The following is a 17335-nucleotide window of genomic DNA, read 5'->3' as shown; positions in this document are numbered from 1 at the left end:
ACGATGTTTTCTATTACTTTACACATTTATCCCTTGCAATAAGGACATGTATGTATTTATAAATCACCCGCCTCCTTCTCTCTCTCTCTCTCTCTCTCTCTCTCTCTCTGTGTGTGTGTGTAGGGGGGAGTGTGTTTAACCAATTGTGTATGTACATACAGTGACTCGAATTAATATTCGAACAATTTCCGAACATTATTGCTCTATTGTATATTTCTTTATAATGAAGCTATTGACCAAATTGTTTTTTAATAGATTAAAACACTTATTGTAGGTGATAAAAACATAAATTTTATTTATTTAATGCACATAATCTTTGCGTAACAATCGGTAAAGTAAATAATGCCGACGTTTTGTACTGGAGAAAATATTCGGACAGTCAACTGGTTATAGTATACGAAATATACATATGTATGTATTTTTAACAATACTATTGTAATATCAATATTTGGTTGGTTATCCCTTCTGTCTTATGACTTCGTGTACACGTTTTGGTATATCAGATATAATTTTTTTTTTAATATTCCTGTGTTATACTTTTCCATTCCTCTGATATAATCGCTCTTTTAATTCTTTTATAGTTCTAATGTGGAAAAAACTATGTACATTAAATAAATAAAATTTATATATTTGCCAACTATAATATGCGTTCTGATATATTAAAAAGGAATCCCGTTTAATAAGTTCGTTATAAAGAAAGATATAGAGAAAAATTTTGGAAAAAATTATACATATAGCGGAAAATGATCGTTGAGCAAAATCCGAGTGTGTTGCCGTTAACGTTAAATTATTTTTTGGTAATTCGTGAATACTAAGTTACGTAACTTTGGTGTTTGGAAATATTTAATTAACGTATAATATATGTATGTATACAAAGGCAAGAGAAGCAAGCGACCATGGCAAAAACAGTTTGTTTTTGCAAAACTTGTTTGTTCGTTAGCAAAGCTGCCAGAAAAATCTATCGTTAATGACGCTCGTGTTTAGTACTCGTTAAAATTAGGAAAAATGTCAGTTTACCTTCGCTCGACGAATACCTCGAAATACTATTTCGATCCATTGGCTGTACTATGGTAATAAACTATCAAAAACACCGTCCTCGTGTTGCTTCCTTCTTCTCAATCTACAGAGTGATGAAAGAAACGCTCGAGCCAACGGAATATTCGAAATTACAATTAAATGAAATTCTAGGTCGGATTAGACCCTGTATCCGGCGACGTGCGGTCAAACGTTAACTGATCCGGTGATTAATTAAATCATTGGCATTATATTTCCATTGGCACAAATATTTTTTCACGCTACTCGAACCTTTGCGTAAATTAAAGAAAATAACAGAAATAAATGAAAAATGAATGAAAAACTAATTAGTTTGATTTGATACATGTATCGATGGTTTGATCGGTATGTAAAATAAATATCCGTCGCCGGTATTTGCACTAATTTAACGCAAAGTAGTCGCTTGTACGTTTCGACCGCGTAAACGAAAGCCTCCGATAATGCTCGTCTAATACTTTCGAAACGAAATTCGTTTCGTACGCAATTGCCGAGTTTCTCACGCAAAACTGGACCGACACCGGGCAGTGTGTCACTACGGCAGAATTGCATTAATCGTGTATTTAATACTGGCACAGTGAGGCAATGATCTTAGGATTTTCTAAACTATTAACCGTACTGTACTTAGACGTTTACTTATTGACTCGTATTATATCCATCCATATCTTTACTTCAAGCATACATTAGTCACGCATAAAACTTCCATTTGCTCCCTATGAAAACCCAATGGTAATAACATCGACCTGTTGGGAGCCAATTCTTTGTCGACGATTACGCTACGTACATCCAAGTAAATACGTAATAAGAAAACGTCTGGTGTCCCACGAAAATAAATTACTTCTCTTCGTGAAAGAGGCAGTTGGAAACTTTTATGGCTCGTGGTACCGTTCATCCGAACAAGTGAACAATTCTTAAACGTTGCACCTTAAAACACATATCATATTTTCCTATTAAGATACGAGACCCAACAAACTCTTCGATCGGTATGCCAACGTGCATACATGGTATTGACAATGAGAATAGCGAAGCAAACGACGCTACGCAAACACTTTGCGTAGACAACCCCTCCCTTCCATGTGTCGATAAGTATTTAGTGTTATAAAGGTGCACAAGAGATTGTTACCTGTTGGAAGAGTAACGATAGCTGCCGAAAAAGTTTCTAACTTTTTTCTTTAAACACTTTCTATACTTTCTATACAGTTGTATGTATATTATGGGGGAGAAAAGATTTGACACGCCGACAAGGAATCGATTCCTATACCGTTCTTTTACCATTTCTTGCAATAATAGTCTCCTCCTGAACGTCGATGAATTTCTATACTCGGTCACAGCCTTCCGGGATGTAACGCGATGCTTATTATTATCATCGTCACTATCGTACATTTAATGACTAGAGAAAAATACTGCAGGCACGAGTCAAATCTCGAGATGTTCTTCAATTTTAAACTCTTTCGTTTCGTTTTTGTATAAGCGGCACGAAACACAACTACACCTCAAGGTCGTTTATCGTTTCATGTTAAAAGACCCGTTACAAGAAAATTTCCTGATAACAAGAAGAAGACTGACGTACGGATATGTGCTGAATCATTCTTTCGTAAAAACAGATCTCGGATACGACGAGGCGACGTAAATTCTGCAATCGCTACGTACAACCTCTTCTTCCGTCCGATTTCCGTCCGATTTCTGTCTCCAATTTCTGTCCAATTTCTGTCCAATTTCTGTCCAATTTCTGTCCAATTTCTGTCCAATTTCTGTCCAATTTCTGTCCAATTTCTGTCCAATTTCTGTCCGATTTCTGTCGCGAAACGAAATCGTTTCAATGCGATTCGTGTTGTCCTACTACCAATCTATAAAAACTGTCGAAATTTACGCTATAACGATTAAGATTAAAATTCGAAGTATCGAAACGTGCCACTTGGTTACCCTATGGGCTAATTCCATGCGAAATCGATCGCTTTTTTCATTACCCTCCATGTTTCCGATTCCCTTAAACATTCAACGTATCATGTTTAATCGAAAAAATATGGTCCGATCCTATCCTACTATTTATTTATTTAGAATGTTCCATTCCGGAGAAAATTTATTTAGAAAGGTAAATCTTCTTTTCGGGGAAGAAAAAGAAAAGAAAAGAAAAAAAGCATTTCGATAAGACGAATAGTTTCGGAAATAAAAATTTTCGGGTAAAAGTAATTGAATTTTCCGAAAAACCGTCAGGCCTGTTGTGTATTTTCCAGGAAAATTTTAAATAAACCGAAAATATCGTACCGTCCGATATACATACATATAAGGTATAAGGTCCAGGATGAATTTATTTGAAAAAATTTGAAGAAAATCCGAGACATCGAGGGGAAGAAAATGATCGATTTAGCATGGAATGGCCGTACGTTAAAACTGAGCAACTTTCGGAATCGTAAAACCTTCGACGGTTCGAAAAGAAAATAGCTCCGACGAGGAGCTCGCCTTTATTATGCTTTCTGAACACGATATATGCGATGACGACAAGATATCACAAAACGGAATGTCGAAGAGAGACGCGCATTAGATCCTACGATTTATGCTTTACTGATGCCGCATTCTGCCATATCATAACACGCTGAACGAGCGATCTAGTTTGCAGTAGGAACTACATAATCTGTCACCCGAAATTCCGTATCATCCGTCGAGATGTCATCGGTACTCTGATTTAGTCAGATATCGACTTCGAACATGTCTTGTTCGATAGGTTTTTTAACCCAACTGCCGAGGTGTGCTTTTACAAAAGCCTCCTTTAACTGATGCTTGGCAAGCTGTTACACACAAACATTGTAAACGAAACACAATTATATACTGTAGATAGATACCACGTGTACTACTATTTCCGACTAGTTGTCGATAATAAAGTACATGTGTCGAAACTTACCGAATAATTCTGTACAGAAGATTTAGCGTCTAAATAATGACGACACCGATTCTTGTCTGCATCGTCTATCGTATCGAGTTTACCTAGTAAATTGTAAAATCTTCTAAAGAGTCCTTGCTTGGATATTCTGGACGGTTTACCCAGTTCGTCCTTTCCTGTTGTACAGTTGATTACTTCGGCTTCGGTTTGACCTGAGAACACACGAAATATTTACAACCAAGAGTCTCGCTAGGTACTCGTACTCACTCTCTCTCTCTCTCTCTAATCGGTCGTCACTATATCGTACCGATAGTCCAATTAACGCTGTAATTAGGCGCCTTTCCGGGTTGCCTAACTTCCGAGGATGTGATGAGACTCATTAGTGGCTTGTTAAGCCTATATGGTGGCGGTAGACCTTGAATTGTGTTTTCGATACGACCACAGACCGCTCTGTACATATGACTTGGGTTCAATAGACTGCCAAGAACGATGCTGTGGAAGTAAATTGGCTCGATGAAGTGGCTTAGAAGTGCACCTTGCACACCAAGAACGTTCCACCGAGCTATTTTGTCCGAACACGACATCGTTAGCAGTCTTTGGCCCTATAAAATTAAAGAAATATTCGTCGGGTACGAGTATAAGGGCAAGGTAAAATAGTGGTGTATTGGTTGCACGGTGCGAAAAACACCAAACACCAAACACCGATCGCGTACCATAAGTACACCGTCCCACGTTTGAATACCCTCGCTGCTTTTCACAGGAATCGTCCCTTCCCCGGACTCTATTTTCGTCCTCAATTGTCCTCTTGCTCTTCGGTTCGGGTGTTTGTCAACAGACTCGTTCTCCTCGTGTGGCGAGAAAATTCTCGCGTCACCGCACGGAGCGGTATTTATATATAAATGAAATTGAATGCCTTGTCTCAACTTGTATCCTTTCTTAGCAGGTTCTAAAATAGACTCTGCAGCGTGAGTTTCTGTATAAAGTTCCAGCTGTTTGTACAAGTACTCGCACAAACATCTCCGCGCGACCACTTCGGCATGACAGTCGTTCAGAGCACCGCCACTCACGCTTAAATGTTCTCCAGATACACACTTGGTACCTTTCGTTTAAAATAAGAAAAAAAAAAATAGAGAGGAAAAGAAAGGAATAAAGCAATTTCTTGTTAAATGGATCTAGATATGGTATAGTGCAGAAAGAATGAGACATGTAAAAAAAAAATGATCTCTCACCGGTTGTTACGCATATCAGTTCAGCTTCGGAACCTTTGGTTTGAACAATACCCGCTAGAACTTTACGTCGGGCGTGCTGCGGCTTAGACTGAATAAGCTCGCTAAATTTCTGATTGACCATTTTTCCAATTTTGTCGGCTAACATTTGAGGCAATTGCATCTGGTCCTGCCAATGTCCACTATTGGAGAAATTTGGCAGAACGCGAACCGGAAGCGGTATGCAAAAGGAGGAACTGTGGACGTTTCTCAATTTAGCCAAAGCTGCTTTGCTCGCGGCAGCTTTCGCTAATTTTTTGCTTGGCCCGGTTCCCTCAAATGTTTCTCCATCGATAGACACCGATATCGTGAATTTTGCGTAACTTTCACCGTTGTCCGACACACATTTGTATACAACACCGGGATACAATTCGTTAATAAGCGCTACAGGACCTTTTTCTAAAAATTTATTTGTGCTTTTTGGTTCTTGACTCAACGTTTTGAACGCATTAACCAGATGATTATCGCGTTCCGTCACGTCGCTTGTAAAATCTGGTTCAAGAGGTATCGAAGGCTGACAAGTGTTGATCGCCTGATGAACCTCCGGCGTATTTCTGAATTGAATGATGTTCCTTAAAGCAAGTTCAGCGGCAGCATGTTTAGCCATTTTTTTTGTACGACCTTTCCCTTCGTAAGTTTGTCCGTCTATCTGTACGGCGATTGTAAATATCGGGGCATGAGTCGGACCAGTCTGGTCGACAACTTTGTACACCGCACCGGTTTTTAATTCGTTCAAGGCGCACACCGCATTCTTGGGCTGTGGATTCTTGTGACGTTTTTTTGGATTGATTCTACCTGGTAAAATAAGAAAGACGGATCAATTTGTCGGATGCTCGGCTAAAGATTCTCCACGACCGAGAAGACCTTAGACCTGGAATACTTTTAAGGGGGTCTGTGTTGCGGTTCTTTCTACTAAAATATCAATTTTAATACGCACGCGTGCCTAATAACTAAGTATCGTTGGCTAACATCGGATAGAACGGTACGATCAGCCACTGACCTTCGGGATCCGATTCGGCCGGTCTCTTCAACGTGGACCTCGCGATACTTGGTTGCTCCATCTGCGAAGAGAAGAGCCAGTTAGTACTATAGAATTAAACGAATAATTTCCTCATCCAAAAATAACCTTTTGTTAAGTAAAACTCACCCCTGTCAAGTGTCCCTTGTGCATTCCCTCCGCAAGAGACACGGTAGCGGTAGGACTAACCGTAGACGCGTTGCGGTCTAAACAATATAGAATATGAAAGAACGATAATGTAACGAGAAACGTATATGTTCGATGTTTGAATTAAAAAATCGATATAGGAAAGTCATACTTGTCTCGTTGGCACCCTTATCATTATTTAACATCGTTAATCCGTTTGACATTTCTTGTTGGAGCAAATGCGTTGAAAAATGCTCTGAAGAAATGTCCGTCCCGAAACACTGCACTGTTACATTGATTTTAATTGTACTTGCGCGGCGATGCCCGCAGCGCCACTGCTGTTTTTTCAAAGATCCGACACATAACCTAATTTCTCGCACGTCTCGTCAAACTAAGTAAGATATTACGCGAAAGCGACACACGCGATACACGCGATACACGCGATACACAACGAATGTTTGGCCCACGATCACACGTAGAAACTCGTTGTGGCTACTAGCGCAGCATTTCTTTTATTTATTCAAATTAATTTCACGCTAGAGAGAAACACCTTGCGTTCTTGAACGCGGGTTGTTTACTGCGCATAATACTACGCATACGCACGCGACAAAGAAACTCGCACGGAGTCGCACGTTGAGTAAATTACAAAGATACGTAACTTGGGACGGTCTTCTGGAATCTAGAATTAGGCCAACGATGCGGAACGAGTTTAAGATGCGACCAAGATGGAAAGACGATCTGAAAATATTTCCTACCGATAACGATTCCAAAGGTTTAAGAATAAAGAAAGAACGAATGTTTAAGTTGAATGAAAAGGGCACTCGACCTACATATCAGTCTATCGCATCAACACTGGAACAATGTTTCACGAAAATTTGTTAACCGTTTACGGCGAGTTCTCTGTACTCTCCACTAAACTCTCCACTACCCTCGAACCTCGAATAAAAGCGTGTTTGATCCGTGATTGAGGCGTGCTCGTTTCGATTTTCTTAGATTAGAAGCGTAGCTCTACTTAAGGCTACTTTATTTCAAAACTCGAGAAAAAATACGTACAAGTAGGTAAGTACGTGTTTAAGATTCCAACGAATCTCTGTCAAATAAACACGTGCAGGACTTTGTGCAGGTCGTTGGCAAGGTAGCTGGCAGGCAGCTGCTGTGCCCTGGTACAAAACTAACTACATATGTACGAGGAGAACAAGAGAGGCAGGCGGCCCCCATCTATACATACGTAAGTATGTATGTAGGTACATATGTATGTGCAAAGTCGAACACGCCTGGCCCGGCCGACAGGACAGTCCGTATACTGTACGGTATTTTTTGCCCATACTGGCCTTGACTAAAACTTTAGAAAACATGGTCCTGGTCGACTACTCACCGAACCCCAAACACGGCAAATGTTTCGAATAACCGAATTGAATCCGATTATAAATCGCACCTTCTCGGATCGTCGGTCGAACAAATTCAATTCTGATGCAAGTTTGATAAACATGTTCGGATCGGTAACGAATATTATTTTGCCACGAGTATATTTCATGACTCGAGCGTGTAACGGCTTCTGAGATCGAAATGCTTTGAGAGTTCGTTCTCTTGATTGATCGTAAAACTGGATCGTTGGATCGATCGGTGCTGGCGCTGTTTCTCGACTTGATTAATCTGTACGTTTATAGAAACGGTCGCACAACAATTGGCTATCGAGCCGATAATAAAGTGTCGAGCCGATCGATTAATTTGTTCAGAATTTCTGTTGGTTGGCAGTTTCTTTGAAGCGAGATCGTGCGGTCGTTCGCGAAATCGAGAATCGAGAATCGAGAATCGAGAATCGAGAATCGGATAAAAATGTTTGGTAATCGTCGGTTTCTTCTCGTCCTAACAACCATTTTAATCTTATTGGTAAGCGGCGTAGGGGAAGAATCTGGCTTAAATAAAGTTCGTCTTAAGATCTTACTGGTCTTAAGGTCTGTTTAACAAAAATTCTTGTTCCGTGTTAGGTATGGGTTGCAGCTGACATCAGAAAGGACTGCCGAAAGGAGACGAAAGTTTCGTGGGGTACTCTCTATTAGGCATCATCGCAACGATTGCGCTCGAAAAAAAAAATCATCAAAGAGTACCTATACATAATGTTTCTTTCTCTGTTTCGACACTTTTAGCCGCATTAAAGAGGATGAAGGCCGGAGACTTTGAGCAGAAAGATGAAAAATTGAAGTGTTACTTGAAATGCTTTATGACGAAGAACGGGATTTTGGACAGAAACGCGGAGATAGACGTGCAGAGAGCGTTGCGGCATCTTCCTCCAAGTTTACAAGACTCTTCGAAAAAGTTGTTCAACGAATGTAAATCTGTCCGTGAGTACCTACATGCAAGGTATACGGTGCATAATGACTCGACAAGTCGGACAAGATTTCTGCGATAGGAGTATCGTATACATATGTACATACATACGTATGTTGGTTCAACGGGGTGTGTCCTCCTCGTTTACCGATCTTTTCTAACTTGTCGAATACATAATGCGTGTTATCTTCGATAAAGACAGACACTGGTTTCAGCCGGAACCGATCATTGCGACAAGGCCTTTGAAATTGTTAAATGTTACGTTAAACACCATCCAGAGGTAGGTGGATTTTAATTTGAAAAAATGTCAACTTTCAACCGAGAAATTAGTAGGTGCATTTTCCATTTCTAGATCCTGCGCAGTGTTCCATTCCTCTAGAGAAAGGACGTTCCTTCTATCTCTATACCGTACGAGTTTTAAACAGAAAGAAAGCGTTACGTTCTATCACCGTCGCATAATAATTATTTAATTAAAAATATAGAAAGGAAAATTTGAACGAATGCAATCGATAGATTTTACAGGCAACATCTTTCGTGGTGGTGGTGGTGGTGGTGGTGGTGGTGGTGGTTGAAAAATAGTAAAGAGGAAGTAATAATCGTTTGTGTGTTGTGTAGAGGAATAGAGAGACGCGGGTTGGTAATAATCGTCCAAGGTAGCAACAAGGTAACTGTCTCGTGTCCGACGAGGAACGTGCTTCGCTTCGTGGATGGGACGATTTCGAGCACGACGTGCCTTTGGCTGACTTTTCAAAACGTAGCTTAGGTCGTGCTATATTCCACCGGTATGGAACTGGGTCACAGTTCTGCCCATCGGGGTATTAAAACAATCCCTAAGCTCTCCGCGCAGAGAAAGAGTAGGGTCGCCGCGGCGGGTTGAAGGGACAGAGGCGAGGATGGTCAGGGATGGTGGAAATAACTGCGAGCGTGAGCGAACAACATGCGTAGGAGAAAGAGCAAGGGTGAATTGTTCGCAGTGACGAAAAAAGAGGCGTCGCCTAGTGAATCCGAGTAGAAAAAGTGGGCAGAGAAAAAAAGAGGAAAAAAGAGGAAAAAAGAGGAAAAAAGAGGAAAAAAGAGGAAAAAAGAGGAAAAAAGAGGAAACAAGAGGGGAAAAAAGGAAAAAGAGAAAAGACTAGACAAGAAAAGGATGGTGGTGGCGAGTGAACGACGGACGATAACGATGGCCCACTCGGCACGCCTTCTTGTTTCCCGGTCTCTTTCAACTTTAGCTAACCAAACAACAGTCTTTAAGCCTTTCGAAAATTCTTATTCCTGATACGGTGTATGTATCCCGCTAGAAACGGCTCATCTTGATGTCCTTTATTATAGACGATAAAAAAAAAAAAAGAAGCGTCGGTTCGTAAAAGTTGGTCTTGCTTCGAGAACGGGCATAATAGAGTTACCGTTGTTGTTAAAGTTTTCCCATAGGATGAAAATACCTTGGCTGTACAATGCCACTAGCGAAACCATACAACTCTGTAGAAAAAGTTTATTCAATATACCGAAAGTAACAAAGGAATACTTTGTTCGCATTCTATTGGCGCATTATTGCCTTTATTCCCGATATTCACTTCATATTCCGAATACGAAAACTTGACTGGTTACGAAAGAGTAACGTGAAAGTAGTACACGCAGAGGTATAACGAAAAAGGATAGGAAGAGTGGGTAAGATAAGTTTAGGGAAATCACAGAGGACGAGGTATGGTATACCTGGTCTGTGATAAAATTAAGAAAACTTTACCGTATAGATTAGGAGCGCGCGCGAGAGCGGTCTGTTCGCTTTAGCAAAACACTATTATTAAAGCAACGGATACGAAGAGGACAGTTATGCGGCGAGGTTAACCCTCTAATCTAAAGGGTAGATCTAGACGGTAATCCCCGACTCCGGGATTAATCCGACCTCGCCAAATTTTCCAGCCGGATAGACAGGCGGCGAGAAAAGGAGCAGCCGCGACCTTACTCGATTTTGGTCATTTTACCCCCGCCCGCGTCTTCTGCCAACCTACATCGTTATACTTTTATCTCGATGTCCGAGTACCGTTTTTAGAAATGTTATTCGCCTCCGTTCAAAAGTCCGTACAAGAGGAATTCGAATACCTATCTAACAAAGAGAAGCTATCGAAACGAGTTCGAAACGAGCTAGAAAGGTCGAGTTCTTGAAACAACTGCCCGATCACAAGGATGAAAAACCTAACAAAATATCGATACGTGTGAGATAATTCACCACATGTTTTTTAGAAGCAAAATTGGAATGTGCTACTGCACATACGAATCCTGATTATTCAAGTACCAATATGTACTTAATTATTAATCGTTTCTTCTTAAATGGATGCTTTTATTATGATAACGCTTGATAATGCAACTGCACGTATGGACCTTGCATATCAGAATACTAATATGTACCTTAATATTCATCATTCGTACTTGAATGTACGCACACGCTTCGGTAGTATTTAATAACACGCTGGAGAACGCTTCTTTATCTTATAATCTATACATATTCTACTTATATTCTAACGCGATCTGTTATTATAGTAATGATTAAATCGAAATCGTATTGCAAGAGATCGTAAATAAAACGTATGTAGTAATAATGGAAGGATTAACAGATTAGAATTACGCACCTCGGTCGCGAAGCGCCACGCCACGCCACGCCACGCCACGCCACGCCACGCCGCGACGCGGCGCGGCGGTGCCGGTGCCGGTGCCGGTACGTCTTGACACGTCTTGCTAGGTTAATGACGGGCCTTCGTCTGCGTCCGGTAACCGCTCGCGAATTACGCGGCGGGCCGGGGCGGGGGAAGTTCCGATGTCTCGCGAAGCTTGTACATATTACGAACCCGAGGGATGCCTCAGGTAGAAACCGCGGATACAAAACAAACGAACAAACAGTTGCTAGAACAAAGTAAATATGTACCTTGATTTTCGAATCATACCGATGGATGCCGATATAATGTACAAATGAAATATAACTCACACTTATCTCGACTTGTACTAGCAGATGACAAGATTCTTGAATCTCTTAACATTATTCACTTTGATGATTACACGCAAATTATTTACAACTTTAACTGATCAAAGAATCGCGAATAATTCGTACTTGTCAACTCGTATGCATTTACACGCAACTAGTCTGTTTGCTTATCACACTGATTCGGTGAGTTTCTCGACTGACCGCCATCCATGAGAAGAGGAGGCTAAAATCACCTCACTCGATTTTTAGGTCGGTATGACAGTCAGATTGGGCCAGGAAAGTTCATAAGGTGTAAGCTGTCTACTCGTATACCTCGTCTGTGATCCGATAAAACTAAAGTATCGACTCGGTGAGAAGCGAATTGTTTTGTTGCGCACTCTACGTTTAAAAACGGCGACTCTGGGAACTGTTTCACCTAACCATCAATGTCGGTAAGGTTAGCAAATTGAAAGAAAAAGTAATCGATACGCGCAAGCGGCAATCTTTCGCACGGGATACAGAAATTCAGACGAGAAATTCTATTATACATAGTATGTTGGTGTTGTAAGAGAACGGTACATATTTTCATCGAAAATAGAAGATGTACGCGTGTAATTTGATCCGCGTTCAAAGCTTAAGTGTAATGCTCGATAAGCAATGATAAGCAATGAAACACAGATACGCATTGAATTTGCACGCGTACCTACATATCCATGATACATACGGTACTGGTATCTTGGATATTTCATGCTATAGTTTCCTATTTTCAATATCTCGGTTAAAGAGATTCGTAGATCGCGACGATTGAAAATGTTTGAATGATGCCGCGCGAAATCCATCGGAAACAGGCGCATCGCAGCGAAAACTGCAGAGTAAAAACAGAGATTTATGCAAATATAGATACATGTAATCGGTCAAAGATCGGTGGGTGTGATATTCGTTTTCGTGAAAAAGGATCGAAAGTGGGTATGTTGGCGTTTTTCCAACAATCTGTTGACGCTTTTTACCCCAACTATAAATTTGTCTGTCGTGTTCCGACCGATTGGCCGATTGGCCGATTGGCCGATTGGCCGATTGGCCGACATTCGGTTTACGTGTATATGCACGAAAATTTTCTACTTGGCCTTCGTACAACTTACCACCGAGGACACGTCGAATAAAATCGCCAAGGAAAATGAAATTCTCTCCATTGTACGACAAGTTTTTCAATCTCGTTGGCCGCGACTGCCCTTTTATCACCCCGGTAATTAATCAACTGTCTAGCAATGTTTCTCGTGCTTGATTTAAGCTTAATTTAAACTTTATTAACCAAGGGACTAGGTTTCGTTACGTCGCTGATCTTAAAGACCAACGACCATCTTAATTCTTACAGTGTTTAGCTAATTTTCCGATATTTCTCGAAAATTTTATCTATTGCTAGACTCGCGAGCAATACATCAAACTCCAGATCACGGTCAGATATTACCATTGTAGAAAATCTGATTTTGGCACAATCGTACAGATACCGCACGATACGTTCGGTCAAAGAATAGAATCAGGGAGAAATGTAAGTTGAGAGGAGAAAGTATAAACAATGACAATTTTAATGATCATTTTGCTCAGCATCTTTACAAGGTACGTAATTTCCCGCACTCCGATTTCATAAATCGAATCGAAACGAATCGAATCGAATCGAATCGAATCGAATCGAATCTCTGTAAAGTTTACTCTTATGGCGTTTCACTTTTTCAGATTTGCTCAAACGAGGGAAAATATTTGCAATTTCGTCTAGCTTTATCGTCAAAATTTTATTCCGTTTCATTCGAGCGGGTTCGTGGGTGCATTCCATCTGGTGCAAACGTTTCAGCTCGTTTCACTTGGTAACGTAATATTCTGTATTCTGGCTGCCGTTCGAACCAGAAAATGATAAATAAGCGGGGAAAATGTTGTTTCGCGTCCCTTTAATTTCCGTACGATCGAAACATTTTACCGTATTGTACCGAATGCGAGCTATTTCCCGAGAGACAGATACCGTATAACTGCACCCTGCGATTACAGAATCCCGAAAACTAGTTCGTTTAGAAATATTCATATCTAAAATGTGTGTAATGTATTTCCTATCGAGGATGAAAGTCGTCGGCCGACTTGTAAGAAAATAAAACCACCCGACCCCCCCGCTATTGCCACGGGAGTCGAAAAATCCTTCCTCCTATCGACCTTACGAAATACATATGTATACATACATATGTATGTATGTAGATACAACGATTCGCGAAAAACTATCTATGCATACGTGGAAAAGATTTTGTTCGTTTCGAATAAATCACCTTGATAACTCTACATATACTATACTCGATACGTTTTCGTTTGAAAATAATGTTGCAAAGATCCGATAAGAGTATTTAGCCCTTCGGGTACCGTCTCGAGAAACAACAAGACGTGATTTTAACAATCTATCGAACAACAGTTTCAGCAATATGGATCAGGCTGTATACCAACAATTCGAAATACATAGTGGGTGTCTATCATACATAAGTTGCTGTCTGTGTGTCCCAGCAACACCCCGTTGTCGGATAATGCCGGCGCGGCGCGGCGCGGCGCGGAGCAGCGCCGCGTACTCACCGCGAACCTGAGGTTAATTAATATGTATATTCACGCGACCGTTACGATCCAATGGTAATTGTGAAACAGCACTTTGTGTTTGCGATCGGGTGCCGACTAACCCACATTGCAGCTTCTTCTTAAATATTGTCAGAGAAATTGCTCCGTCGTTTCCGAGAAATGAATAAATAAATATGCTGGTACACGCGGTTCTTGCTAATTTGATCAAAGATGGGTAATTAGGGGGGTTTTCGTGTTCGCGCGATTCGAATTTCCGATGAAATCGAGCGGTTACGCGCATTGAAAAACTACTGCCGGTCGAAATAAATGAAGAAACGCGATCGGTACATTTGTTTGCGTCAAGAGAATAATAATCAACCAGTCGACACATTTATCGACGAACCTCCAAATTTTCAGTCTCTCCGAGTAAATTACCGTGATTTTTCTTCATTTCAAAGACGCGAGTTTATAGACGATAGAGAATTCATCATGTGCGATCATTGCTCGTGAGTCTCGATTTATTATTACGATCAAATTACCAGTAACGACCAACGAAACGTTTCTCTCGTTTGTAGAAAAGTTACCAGCCAGAAAGGATACGCGGGTCAAGTGACGTGTAAATGCGAACAGTGAGCGTGCCATCGATACGTTATACATATCTATTATAGAAAATACACTTAAATACGCTCGACACGTTGCCAGTATATTTATATGTACATATATGTATTCCTTTCTTCGAGATAACACATTTTTTTACCTTGTGTCCACAGTGGCGAGAAAAAGAATGGCGGCGAGGGCAAGGATAAAGACTTTGGTGGCTGTTGCTCGAGGAAGTATGATTTTTCTTACTCCAACGAATTCTGCTCCTCCGAACACCTAGCAAATTCAAATGTCTCTCGGTTGCTGTTACATATCGACGCGCGCTTAATATCGATCGTCGTTCTGTTCGGACGTAGAGAACCTCTGTTCAGGGTTCCGTTCGATACCAAAAATGGTCGATTCGTAACAGTTTCCATCTCCATACGTCGAAAAGATAATGTTTAATACCTGTATGGCCATCAGCGAACTGCGATGATAATTATAAACGTAGGATGTGTTCAACGCCAAAGAGGCAGGCCGGCCAACCAGCCAGCCAACTGTCTCGTCCGATCGCGACAACACGCGCGAAAAACTAGTTGCGAATCGATAAGCTTTAATTTAAGATTACACGATACAATAAGAGAATAGTTCGCAGCGCGCGTATCCAACGTAAATTAAAAATTATGTACGAAAGGTTTGTTCGTGCGTAATAATAAAATGTCGTAACTGAATTACTCGACTGAATGTGTGCAGAGAGAAAAAGACAGTCGGCGGTTGTTGCGGTTCGAAATGCTGTTCCGGAACACAGGAGGAAGGAGGGTGTTGTACCGGCGGGAATGGACCAAAGGAACCAAAACATTGTTGCGCCCAGGGAAAGTAACCAGCCTCGAACTTTTTAAACAAAGCTTGTCCTCAAAGGGGTTGAACAAAAGGGTAAACACTTGTGCGTTGAACGGTAAACTCGCCGGCCATACGGGTGTATTGGAATAACGTCCAAAAAAAATGATTTATTTATTAGGAAATAAGAGAACGCGACGCGACGCGACGCGACGCGACGCGACGCGACGCGACGCGACGCGATAACGTCAGATAAGACTAGATAAATATTTATTCGACAAAGTAAGCAACGATCGATAAGTGAAAGGTAAATCGAAATTTGTGTCGTTTTCAGAGCCAGGGAGGCGGCCGGTGGCTGTTGTATGTCCGGTTGCTGTAAGGATAAAGGAAAACCGAAAGAACCGGAAACTCCGTCTAGATGTTGCGCCGAAAGGAAATAAAGTCTACTAGACCCGCCAACGATCGTTTATAAAACAACAACGATAATAATAATTTATTGTTATTTTACTAATCGATGTAATATCATTTCATATAAAACCCTTTCGTCGAAATACTTAAATATGCATTGTTACTTAAACTTATACTGTGCTGTTATCTGCTCTGGAAAGAATAAAAGAAAAAAAAACAAGGAGATAATTTAAACGCAAAGAAATCGCATCAACGATTCTAGACAACTGTATCTTTGTTATAAAAACGTTGATAATGTTTCGATCGTTGGAATAAAATTAAAATTAAACGTTCGTTGGACGTGCATCGGTAGGGGTATTGTACATATATGTACATACATAGATGGTCGATAGTGTACGTACGCAACAAACATAGTAGTTTAATATTTCTACAACGATGTTCAATTCTATGACGTTCGATAAGCGTAGAGAGTCAGTCGTTTGAACGGTTAACGATCGGATCTTTTGAACAACTAAATTGCTCGAGTATCATGTGCGACCACTGCAGTTAAGCACATATCTCTAATTTCGTTCTTTCGAATCGGCGGTATTTGCTGGTCGGCGTAATCATTATAGATAATTTTCTCCTTTCAGAACGTATAAACCATTGCTCGAAGGGGTTACGGCTGCTGCTCCATCCTATCCAAGAGAAAGTTTAACAGTCGTCGATACACCGTGAGACTTTCTTTACGATCCTCTTCGATATTATTTTTAATTAGCAAAGTTTACGAGAACAATCGGGTAAATGAAAACGAATGGGGAAACTCCCTCCCGAATAACGAACCATTCTCGGTGTATTTACGACAGGAGGGCCTCCGGTGTTAACGACAGCGGGTGCTGTTCTTGGAGACGACGGTGCTGCAACGGGGGCTGCTGCAACCAAGTTAGCTGCTGTTCGAGCCAACCGGATGCTCGGAATCGTCCACCCGAAAAACCACTGCCGCCGGTTGCTTACGGATACAGTTATAACCAGACCGGAATTACCAGTTATCCCTTAGGAATGGCCGGTAACTGCTACGACGTTTATCGCTAATTCCGTCCGTCCCGCCGGACACATCGATGTGTCTGACGATTATTAATCAATAACAACGGGAAACATCGATAAAAGTCTTCCCAATCGACCAGTTTATATCCCTGATTACCGAAAATTCCGCGAATTTTCCTCGTTCGATCGGTTTACCTGGTAATAGTAATGCCCCGGGGCTTGTACATTCTCCGTACAAGCAGATATCATTGTTACGTAACGTATTTCTACTTGCATTTGCATTAGCATTT

The 17335-nt window shown here is 41.0% G+C and overlaps 3 protein-coding genes across 5 annotated transcripts; 2 read left to right on the top strand and 1 right to left on the bottom strand.

Moving 5' to 3' along the window:
- Nucleotides 1-101: 101 nt before the first annotated feature.
- LOC122405129 (double-stranded RNA-specific editase Adar) lies at nt 102-6896 on the bottom strand. 2 transcript variants are annotated; one of them, XM_043409651.1, is made up of 8 exons: nt 6510-6896; nt 6341-6417; nt 6131-6254; nt 5158-5988; nt 4642-5027; nt 4236-4530; nt 3950-4140; nt 102-3836 (listed from the first exon to the last, which is right to left on the bottom strand). In XM_043409651.1, exons 4-8 carry the CDS (start codon nt 5798-5800, stop codon nt 3738-3740), a joined length of 1614 nt encoding a protein of 537 aa, XP_043265586.1. In that variant the 5' UTR covers nt 5801-5988; nt 6131-6254; nt 6341-6417; nt 6510-6896; the 3' UTR covers nt 102-3737. The 2 variants fall into 2 exon arrangements, with proteins under 2 accessions (XP_043265586.1, XP_043265585.1); XM_043409650.1 differs by having other exon boundaries at nt 6194-6254.
- A 1195-nt stretch (nt 6897-8091) lies between these two features.
- Nucleotides 8092-9119, top strand: LOC122405107 (general odorant-binding protein 56d-like). Its single transcript, XM_043409619.1, has 5 exons — nt 8092-8227; nt 8326-8383; nt 8485-8679; nt 8881-8945; nt 9018-9119. Exons 1-5 carry the CDS (start codon nt 8174-8176, stop codon nt 9042-9044), a joined length of 399 nt encoding a protein of 132 aa, XP_043265554.1. The 5' UTR covers nt 8092-8173; the 3' UTR covers nt 9045-9119.
- Nucleotides 9120-14687: 5568 nt separating this feature from the next.
- Nucleotides 14688-16094, top strand: LOC122405400. Of its 2 annotated transcripts, XM_043410102.1 has the most exons (4): nt 14688-14704; nt 14774-14827; nt 14969-15031; nt 15949-16094. In XM_043410102.1, exons 1-4 carry the CDS (start codon nt 14688-14690, stop codon nt 16052-16054), a joined length of 240 nt encoding a protein of 79 aa, XP_043266037.1. In that variant the 3' UTR covers nt 16055-16094. The 2 variants fall into 2 exon arrangements, 1 of the variants encoding a protein (XP_043266037.1); XR_006259765.1 differs by lacking the exons at nt 14688-14704; nt 14774-14827; nt 14969-15031 and adding an exon at nt 15421-15720 and having other exon boundaries at nt 15949-16088.
- Nucleotides 16095-17335: the final 1241 nt, after the last annotated feature.

Source organism: Colletes gigas, unplaced genomic scaffold (assembly GCF_013123115.1).
Source record: "Colletes gigas isolate AHSC1104 unplaced genomic scaffold, ASM1312311v1 Colletes_gigas_Sc00004, whole genome shotgun sequence".
Lineage (NCBI taxonomy): Eukaryota > Metazoa > Arthropoda > Insecta > Hymenoptera > Colletidae > Colletes > Colletes gigas.
The sequence above is the reverse complement of the archived record's forward strand: the minus strand, read 5'-3'. Positions and strand labels throughout refer to the sequence as shown.